This window comes from Micropterus dolomieu, linkage group LG23 (genome assembly GCF_021292245.1).
Source record: "Micropterus dolomieu isolate WLL.071019.BEF.003 ecotype Adirondacks linkage group LG23, ASM2129224v1, whole genome shotgun sequence".
NCBI lineage: Eukaryota > Metazoa > Chordata > Actinopteri > Centrarchiformes > Centrarchidae > Micropterus > Micropterus dolomieu.
Window position 1 is genome coordinate 27,680,130 of NC_060172.1, and position 10,849 is coordinate 27,690,978.

General features: G+C 39.8%; 1 protein-coding gene across 1 annotated transcript; it reads right to left on the minus strand.

Moving 5' to 3' along the window:
- Window positions 1-1,775: 1,775 nt before the first annotated feature.
- vamp2 (vesicle-associated membrane protein 2) lies at window positions 1,776-8,097 on the minus strand. Its single transcript, XM_046040475.1, has 5 exons — window positions 7,824-8,097; window positions 3,254-3,353; window positions 2,819-2,977; window positions 2,367-2,418; window positions 1,776-2,117 (listed from the first exon to the last, which is right to left on the minus strand). Coding segments are annotated over exons 1-5 (330 nt in total). The 5' UTR covers window positions 7,826-8,097; the 3' UTR covers window positions 1,776-2,100.
- Between the last annotated feature and the right edge of the window lie 2,752 nt (window positions 8,098-10,849).

The following is a 10,849-nucleotide window of genomic DNA, read 5'->3' on the forward strand; positions in this document are numbered from 1 at the left end:
TGCTTGGCAGTGTATAACGCACGGAGCTGAATTACAAAAAACACGCCAGACAGAGGTAAAGAGGAGCTCACTGCTGTTGGCAGCAAATGGTACTGATTGCACACTTCCTCTTTACCTGTCTGTTTCACACAAAAATATACTATAATAAAAAATAGAATCTATTATATTTAAAAAAGAAAAAAGGCCTTAACTATAGGGAGAAACACTGAGACAGAACCACTGCGCTAGCAAAACACTCTTCAAAGGAGTGCTTCTGGTTTTTGAATAACTGCTTCTCACGTTTCTTGTCACTAACCATTGACTGTACATTTCTGAGCCTACCCCCAAAGTTGCTGAAACTTAAACTCAACTGTAAATTTTACATTTTCCTCTTTAGCCTCTGTCTCTGTTCCTGGATTTGCGAATAAGGCTGAGTTGTCTCTTTTCTAATGTGCTCTTCATGTGGAGAGGTTTTGCTGCACGAGGATCTTATTGGCCAGGCTATTGACCAGCCAGACAGCGCCATCAAAAACAAGGTTCTTTGTGCATTTTAAACAGATTCCTTTTCCGCAGCCAGCCACTCCCCCTACACAAACTAAATATGTGAGGGTGTGTTTGACTGGAAATATTCTACAGTAACTAATAGAAGTGACTGGAGACTAAGGCTTTTCAGTGTCCATGTAGGCAATGGGCCGGTGAGAATTAGCTTTTGCTTTATGGAAATTTCTCAAATGTCAAATTACACAACGGCCCCATTTTATCCACTGGTATTAGAATTTTTTTTTGCAAGCCCATATCCACAATTTGACATTGATGACATCTCCACAGTATACTGTAAGTGTAATGTTAAGATAACATCATCAATATTAACAAAGAAAATAATTTGGACAGATTGAAAGTCTAATCATGTCTATCCAAAATTTACCCTTACAGCTATTAACTATAACTATTTTCTGCTATGGTTTGTATGACCGACGTTTTCGACACGTTTCATTGCGTGTGTATATATATTTTTAAAAGATACTTACACTTACATGTGCTACAGTAAGACCATTTGTACTACACTGCAATGAAGGAATGTTTTCGAAATAAGACACTACGTAATATTTAAATAAAATAGAAACATCTACAGACATTGGTCCAACTGTACTATGGCAGTATTAAACTTATCAGAAGAAATTGAGGTGTTCAAGCATGCTGAGCGACAGAAGAGGGTTGGGGCATTAAAGACACTACAGGACAGAAATGGAGAAAGAGAAATTACATTCAGAGAATGTGAGGATCAGATGGAAAGGACTGGGACTGATGATCAGTTTAACAATTCATGCATTATTTGTATGTTTGATCAATGTCAGTGAGCAATGACTCTCTCAGAAAGCCAGCAAATAAGCTAAGACCTGATGGCATCAAGTTATAGAAATGTGGAGCTGGAGCTCAAATTTTTGTAACTTGATGATTTTTGACTTTTAGTACAAGTTTTAGTTCTCCGACTTATTTTGGACTGTCTTAGTGGACAAGTAACACAGATGGACTTGAAAAATCAATTGGTATTTCCCCAGTTAAATGGAGACCGACTCCACTGTGCAAAAATACACCAAAAAGAGGGAGTACGCAGGGACTGATGATGATAACATGCAAGATACACACTTTGAGTAATAGGCAGTACTGCTGAAGCATACGTAAAATTAATACAAAAATTAAAAAATACAAAATGCACACACACACGCACACACACCTACAAAACAGTATATATCAGAATAAAACTCTACAAAGAACTATATATATCAGTTATGTAACAATTATCGCCAATTGTTGTTTCCTTTTCTGTTGTTGCATCGTCACAAGTGTTTGGTTCTCAGTATGGCAGGTTAGAAAAGCCAAGAGTACCCAGAAAGGAGACAGGGCCACACACTCACAGGACAAATATTGACAAGGGTCCAGAGGCGAGGTGGTGGAAGTGGGGGAGCCATGGGGCCCTGATGGGTTTAGGGGTGTTATATCGAGGCTAATTGGGGGATATATATAATAAATTATTTTCTCATGGTTAATTTTGTAATCAATTTGAGGGGTTTTTTCTGTAGCAAGGAAGTTGGGATTAGACTGGGGTAGGAGCAACTCTCCTTAGGTGCTGAAGTACACTGTAGAAAGACAGAAAGGAAAAAGAACGGTGACGTCTCATTCATCACGTTTAAAAGTAATGCTTCAAACCAATATTTGCCAACAACTTTCTATTTCTATTCTATTTGTGTTAGTAAATTGAGTATAATTGTGTAAAATGTTGTATGTGCATGCCTTATATTATACAGTATATATGTGAAGAATATGTGGTATACATTTTTTCGCAATTGATTACTTTCATTGTTTAAAACAGTTAAGAGGATTCTTACCAATAATGACGATGAGGACAATCACGCATATCACTCCCAGGATAATCATCATCTGTGATAGTGGATTTTCAGAAAAAGTCATTAGTAAAATTTTACCATACTTACAGTAAAAAAGTAAAACAAAAAACACAAAACAAAGACAATCTTAGACTAATAAAGTTCATGTAGCCCAGGCAAATTCTTCACCTTCAATATTTTTTAAACATTGCTGCACAGCATGAATGCCATGATAGCGATATGCCATTGTGTAATGTGACAGTACCGAAAACAACCAATGACAGTGATATTGGTGTCCCGGAAAAATTATGTTTGTGAGCAAAACCTATAGCAGATATCAACAGTTGTGATTAGCCACATGTCCCTCAAGGCACTCCGTTTTGTTTGTTTTTTCATTTGTCGGTAAACAGGCAGCCTTTCTACACAGATATTTGCTATTCAAGTAAGCGCCTCACCTTGGCGTTCTTCCACCAGTATTTATTCTTCAGTTTTGCAGCGCTGGTCTCAAACTGAGAGGCTCCAGCCTGCAGGGCATCAGCCCTATCGTCCAGTTCTGACAGCTTCTGATCACGCTCCAGAACCTTGTCCACGTTTACACGCATGATGTCCACCACCTGGGCAAAGACACACACAGCAATGTAGCAGAATGTGAGTGAGGGTCAGGCAGGATGGGGCCAAACTGTTAGTTATGGATTATGATAGAAAATTGTTTCACACTAAATCATGGTTTGAAGCATTACATTAATGACTAAAGTGAAACCCGTCCCTAACAATGTTTTTTTTTTTGTATAGTATGTGAGCTAGCAGAGAGGACTGAGTTAAAAGTAAGTGACCAATGAACGATCTGAGCCTGACAACGTGACTGGGTTTGCAGTGAGGTGTGTACCCACCTCGTCAACCTGTGCCTGTGTCTGCTGCAGACGACGGTTGCTGGTGAGGTTGGGAGGTTGATTTCCTCCCTCTGCTGCAGGGGCTCCGGCTGGGGCAGACCTAATGACAAAGAAATACAAATACTCGGTGGTTATATAAAGCATGGCCACCAAGAAAAAGTTTAGAATGCTGTGAAAACAAACAAACTTCATAACAGAAGCTTTCTATCTAATAAAAAATACAAAATGAGAGAATAAGAATGCAATTTAATGCTAATTAATTACAGGACAGTAAATTCAATGTGTAATTGTGTGTCCAATGTGCCTGTCTCCCTTAAAAGTTCATAAGAGACAATAAGAAAAATGGCTTTAACACACAAATGTTGAAATACAGATATAACATATACATTAATGGTCATTTTAAGATGTGCCTCTTGCCCCACTCCTGTTCTTTAATATTTTATATATGTGATGATATCTTATATTTTAGGAAGGGGGTAAACATGTTTAATTTGGGGAGATCACAAACATATTGTTTGGAGGACTCTTTTTTGTTTTCAACCCACTCAGTTGTTAATATATTTGCTCACACAGTGTGGATTTTTGCTGTGGACTGAACAGTGCTAAGAGCTATAACATAATGGCATTGTGATGGAGACACTACTGGCACTTTGCTGCGTATCAAAAGGATGGGAAAGTGGTCAGACTTTTACATGGATATTGAGAATAGAATCCAATCTAATTTGTGGCATTTGGAAGATTTACTGTGTCTCCCCCAAAAACGTCCATATGTTCAGCGCTGAGTCCAGTATCTTCTATCTAGTATCTGCTCTTTGCAACAGGAGAAACAAATACACCAGAATTTTTTTTTTTTTATTGAATTTATGAAGGTTTATTTAATATTTAAAAAGACCTGATAGATCAACAGAAACAAAATCACTTATGTTTCCTTTATTGGTTCAGTTGAATGCTAATACTGAGTGCCATCTATGTGGTACACAGCGAAAACTATAGACTAATTGTGTATCTTATGCAGGCAAATCATCAGTGATCCATGACTCATCAAAAACACAGCATCATGCTACAGCCGAGCCACAACCTATCTAAATAAGCAGAATTTGCAGAATTTCCAAATTTGTCATATTTGCCAAATATAGAGATTAATCAAGTACACATGCAGCCATAACAAGGACTAATTCAAGTTCCAGAATAAAACAAAATTAACTGGAGATATTATTTGAAATATAGTCTAGGACTAGGCTGGATCCTTGTGCTGAAAACAGTCCCAGTATGTTTAGGAAGGGCCACCAGTGGAATTTTATGTCTGGAAGATCTCCTTTATCTTTCAATAACTTAATTTTTTAATGAATGTACTAATGCACCTCAGAAGAATAATGATGTAAGTGCATTTCAAGGAAGCATTTTCCTTTGTAATGGTAAAAAAGTACAGCCTCAGCCATCAGAGAATTGGGAGAAAAACGCATTTCTGTGTGCAACCGCATTTTCTGTGCTACTGCACATGACTTTTTGTGATTTCCACAAGGTAAATCAGGGGGAAGTTGTCTCATTTGAAAGTACAGGCTCCACTAACGTGAAAATTAAACCCTGCATACCATCACTGAAATGCAGAATGGACAGCACGCCAATTAACACCACATAATGTATGCAAAAAAAAAGTACCATTTATTTAACCATAATAATAAAATGAATACAATCAAATAATTTTGAATAAGCTACTAATATCAATTCATCTTCAATAATATGTTCTTATTTCAATTAAAAAATCTCAGTTATTGCTATCTTTCAATCCAGATAAATCAATAAAATTAGAAAGTGAAATTATTTCTAAAATTAGGCTGTAATATCTTCTGTCAAATATACCTTAGTTGTACTAAGCTACACTACAAGTGTGAGACAAAACTCTGTATAAAGGTCACCTTTACACACATTGCTAATCCTCTAACAACAACAAATCCTTTTGAATAGTTGGCCTGATGGTGCTAGTGTTCCCTTTCAGCTGGCCCCAACAGAAACTGGCAATATTAAACACTCAAGGTTACTTGTGATGGTGAATTATTGTCATTTTGTCCTAAACGATATGTAGGAAACATATTGTTTTAGTTCTTGAGACTAGAGTGATTATCATACTATAATTACAGTATGTCTTAATATCAGTAACTGCCTAATATTAAACTGTATAACATCTATGTAATTACAGTATGCCTCTTTTCACTTGCCAGCAACGAGTATCACCACAAAGGTGTGTTGTGTGCTGAGGTTTCACGCTATCATCACCTCTAAACTGACACCTCAACCAACCAGGAGGAGTTGCTAGTGCACTCAACAAGATTTCTCACCAGCGTCCACATCCTGTGAATACTGCCTACTGTGTTCGATGGAGGGACAAACTGGAAGCTCCACATCCAATCTTCACTTTTAATTGAAAATTAATGATGAATCGGGTCTCTGTGTGCTCCCTTGATTGTGGCACATACATTTCTTGATTTAATTGTTGCACCCATCAGATATTGGTGGTGAATGTAACACAGTAAGCCTATGTCACTCATCTAAAAAAAAAAAAAAAGGCCATAAATTTCAGCCTTTGGACAAAATTTGTCTCTATCTGCTGATGAATTTGCGCATTTAACTCCTTCAGTTTTGCCCTATTTCCACAGTGGTATAAGGGTAAAACAAGGGAACAGAAATAACAGGAATTCATGTATCAATCAAACATCACAAAGAACTCTGAACCGAAGAAGGCCGCTAACCTAACATGCTTGGTCGGTGAGGCTTCACATTCCTCTCTCTACGGTCCACTGCTAATGTTAGATTTGCTATGAAAGCCAAATTCAACCCTCTTTCAAGGCAGAGCTTATACAAATAGTCTCGCCCTGAGAGGGTTTCTGTGACACTGAGTCTGTGCAAGCTTTTCATGGCTCCTTGATGAAAAGAGGTATCATTTAAACACTTATCTTACATCCTAGGTATCCTAAAAGTAGATAGATAGATAGATAGATAGACAGATAGATAGAATAGCATCACTTAATGTTGCATTTAAAGTAATTATTCAAAGAAATCATAATAAAGTGAATGGATTTCTGTTTGTTTGGTCACTGTGATGAAAAAGCAGGCTGTCTGACTTTGAGCACTGGAGAGCGACATTTCAGCACTGGACAGCGCCACAGCAGCCCAGAGCAGAGACGGTCTGATCCCAGCACCCTGTCCCATTCTGTTTGATCTCGCTGAACTGAAACGTAACCTGCACATGACGCTCACTTCTGTTATTTCTGGCCGTACACACAGACACGCCAGGCCTACATGATGTCTTGTAAAACAGGCCGTTTCGAGACGAGAACGAGGGGCCTGCAAATACAGCGAAAGCCTACCGCGCCGAGGGCGGGGAGGTACCTGGTGATTTTTAAGCACTTAGATGAACAATTCTAACGACATTTTTTGATAAATGTAAGTTATATCACACAGGGGGGTTGTCAACAAACGTGTTGCCACATTTAATGATATGTCGTGTGCTGGCACCAGCTTATTTCAACGTTTTAACTGCCTGCTTTGCAAAAACGGACAGACGCGCTTGGCACGGCTATCTTTCCATAGCCTACCGTTTAAATATTTGCTACACGCGCAGTCCAAAACAGAAAGGGGTTTGTCTACTGGTGGGAAGACATTTTACATGGTTGTTTGTGTCTGAGGACGCAAACAGCCTGAAATGTGGTGAGATATAGCTGTCCGCCCTCGCACGACAATCGACGACATCCAGTTGGAGGCTAGGCTATCCCCACCCCCCGCTGTAGGTTGCAAATATCACGTAAACTAGGCCTAAGCCTACTTCGGAGCTAATAATATCATCGTCTATAAGAAGGTCTGTAGAGTATTTGTCGAATAATGTCGAAGCTTCAAATGTTCAACATCGTGTCCTTGCTGTTTCTAGAATTAGCCCAGTCTGCACCTGTGGTTCAGCCACACACACACATAAAAAAGGAAGGCCTGGAAATGTTCAGTAAGGACAAAAAAGACTTTATTGTACACGATGCTTTCTGGATGTGGGTTTAATTATCCCGTGGGTAATCGCACAGAGTGTGTTCTTTTCAAACCAAACCAGTCCAAACTGGAAGGGGGAAAAAAGCGTGCGTGCTGGCTCCAGTGAAAAGCACCAGACGACTAAATGAAAGCGACACGCGATAAACATGGAGCTCGTTCACCGTCTAAACGCCAAAAAGAAAATGAGGCTAATTGTGTGTTTAATAACAGATAAACACGATGCCTCCGTCTGCTCCAAGGTTAGGCCGACGCGTTAGCCTCTCCATTTACAATGGGGTCATGTTATCCGAGAAAGAGAGAGCTGTAACAATTGAAATCAGCAGCAACATTTAGAAATGAAACACTGGCTAACGTGACACCAGTGGAATAACCTCAGTATTTGTTGGCAATGATCCACAACAGACCATTCAGACAGCACAAATCCCAAACAGTCTGCCAACATCAGTCGTGAGGACTACACTGAAATGCAATAATAAATCCGGATTTTTGTTTTTATTTTTTAAATAAATAAAGAGCTTTAAAACGATGGTGTACTTACATTTTCCTGGTACTAATGGATAGACAGCTGTGCTGAAATCCGGACTGTAAATGTTAGCGCGTGATAAGTGGCTGGCAGATGGATCTGGATTGCCTTCTGCGCTCCTCTCTACCCTCTGGCACCCTTTGGTTGGTTATTGTGGCGTTTCCCTGCCTATATAGCCCAGGAGGAAAACTGGCGTGGATCTGCCACTGAGATGTGTTCCCTCGCTACAAAACCCCGTTTTCCTCTTCCTATTTCTACAGTGATGCGGCACCTGCAGGCTATTGCCAGAGCCAGGCGCTGTCAGAGTCCGTGCAGTAATGAAGGTGTAATAAACAGCCGCCTGGATTAGGTGGACAAAGATGGCTCGGTGACGTCAATCGCGGCGAGTTTCATGTTGAAATGGTTGGCCGGAGACTTCAGACACACCGTTTAACGCCCAGGACAGCGCTGTTTTTATCTGTAGCTGGTATTGGGACTCAGTGCACGTTTCCTTTACAGGCATTACATGTCATGATCATGCTTGGCGTTATAGCTCCTGTAAAGGGATTATTTTGATTGCAAGTCTGTATGTCAACAAAATGGCGTTCCTCGAAAGGGGGTGTGGCGTGATTCGCAGTGGGTGTCTGGTTATCATTCATAGTAGGCTGTAAATGGACAGGGATGTAGTGGAGGGTAAACCCACCTGAAAGCAATTCAGCAAATCAAGGTTATTGGCTAGCATGAATCTGCAGGACACTCAATTAAGTGCTGTAAATTGTAAAATGTCTGACATGCTCGCAAGCTTGGCCCTTGGGGCTCCTTTCTGCTCTCTGAGGGGGGTGTAATAGAGTTGTATAAGCAAAGTAAAACAAAAAATACAAATTATTACAAAATAATGAAAGGACGATTAAGATTTCTCGACTAAGAAGATTTATCTTCACTGACTGTAGTTGAATTTATAAAAATGATAAGTGCATGATGACCCAAAGTAGTTTTAGCCTTCCTTCTTAAACAGTAGTGTAAGCCAACAAGGAAATGCATAAACATGCTAAAATGTCTCTTTCTTAATTTGTTAGTGTTAATTCAATTAAGTGTCCTTAGTTGACAGTCATCTTCAATCTACTATCTTCATAGACAATGCCAGACAGACATGAGAATAGGATCTGGGGTATATTGGGGAGCCTAAACAACCACTACACAAACGCATGGCTCAACACAGAAGGGCAACTCCTCAGGTCAAGACTCTGCAGTCTACTTACATCTGAAGGACAGAGGACACTCGTTTGAGGACCACCAGGTGCACATTTTAGACAGAGAAGATGGATGGTTTGAAAGAGGTGTCAAGGAAGCCATCTACACCAGGGTTGAGAAGCCGTCATTGAACAGGGGAGGGGGTCTACGCCACCACTTATCCCCCACTTACAATGCTGTCCTTTCATCACTTCCCAGGAAACTCAACAAACGTAACCTATTGGCCTCAGGTGAAGATACCAACGATGGTCGTTCAGTCTTGGCCACAGGTAGTCTTAACGACTGTAACGACTGTCGTCACAGCAACCAGGAACACTAACGAACCAGCGGTATCGATGACCCGGGCCAACGACCCCACTGACGTTAAATAGCTGAGTTTCCCTGCCAGTCAGTCAGAACTGAAGAAGTCCTTTGGATGAGGGACGAAACGTCTTCCAGTATCTTCTACCAAGTCCAGTTGCCCTTGATTTTAACCTTCGTTGGATAACTATGAACTGGATGACTGAGAATCTTCATAGACATGAGAATAGGATGATAACATTTTTAAGATGTAGAAGTTTTGAATGCCTGTACCACACTGTAAACCCAAAAAGAGCAGAAGCAGCCATCACCTTGTGAAGGACCTAATCAACAATCTGTACATCAATAGGCCTCAGTGGGTTTTAACTTTGGCCCCGTGTACTGCTAAAAATAAAGCTTCACTAACATGTCTGTAACAAGAATAAATACCATACAAACACAAAAGACTGTACGCAGTTTAGACAGGTTTTTGCCTGCACTTCAATCATGCTGATGTTGGGAAAGACACTTTATTGTGTATATTTGTTTTGTACGTGCAAAAGTTTACTGGTCACTAACACTCAAACATCCAGTTACATATTGAACCTGCTAAACCCAACTTGACCTCACATGACACATCAATTGGCTTTCTCTGCAGCATTAACCCCACGGGCTCAACTAAATTAACCAGTCTCATGTGAGATGTCTAAGTCTGTCTCACCAATGAACTCTACCTCAACCAAATACCTGTTAGATGTTTTTTCTAGGATAGTTTCTTCTTTCTTAACTTACAAAACATTTTCTGATGGGAGGCAGAAACATTGCATGTTGCATCCTTACCTTGATAGATAAGTAACATTAATATTAAAACTGAACAAAAACGTTGGAAGATAGACTGGTAATTTTTTTAACACCACATACAGGTGCTGGTCATATAATTAGAATATCATCAAAAAGTTGATTTATTTCAGTAATTCCATTCAAAAAGTGAAACTTGTATAATGCATACATTCATTCCACACAGACTGATATATTTCAAGTGTTCATTCCTTTTAATTTTGACGATTATAACTGACAACTAATGAAAACCCCAAAATCAGTATCTCAGAAAATTAGAATATTGTGAAAAGGTTCAATATTGAAGACACCTGGTGCCACACTCTAATGAGCTAATTAACTCAAAACACCTGCAAAGGCCTTTAAATGGTCTCTCAGTCTAGTTCTATAGGCTACACAATCATGGGGAAGACTGCTGACTTGACAGCTGTCCAAAAGACGACCATTGACACCTTGCACAAGGAGGGCAAGACACAAAAGGTCATTGCTAAAGAGGCTGGCTGTTCACAGAGCTCTGTGTCCAAGCACATTAATAGAGAGGCGAAGGGAAGGAAAAGATGTGGTAGAAAAAAGTGTACAAGCAATAGGGATAACCGCACCCTGGAGAGGATTGTGAAACAAAACCCATTCAAAAATGTAGGGGAGATTCACAAAGAGTGGACTGCAGCTGGAGTCAGTGCTTCAAGAACCACCAC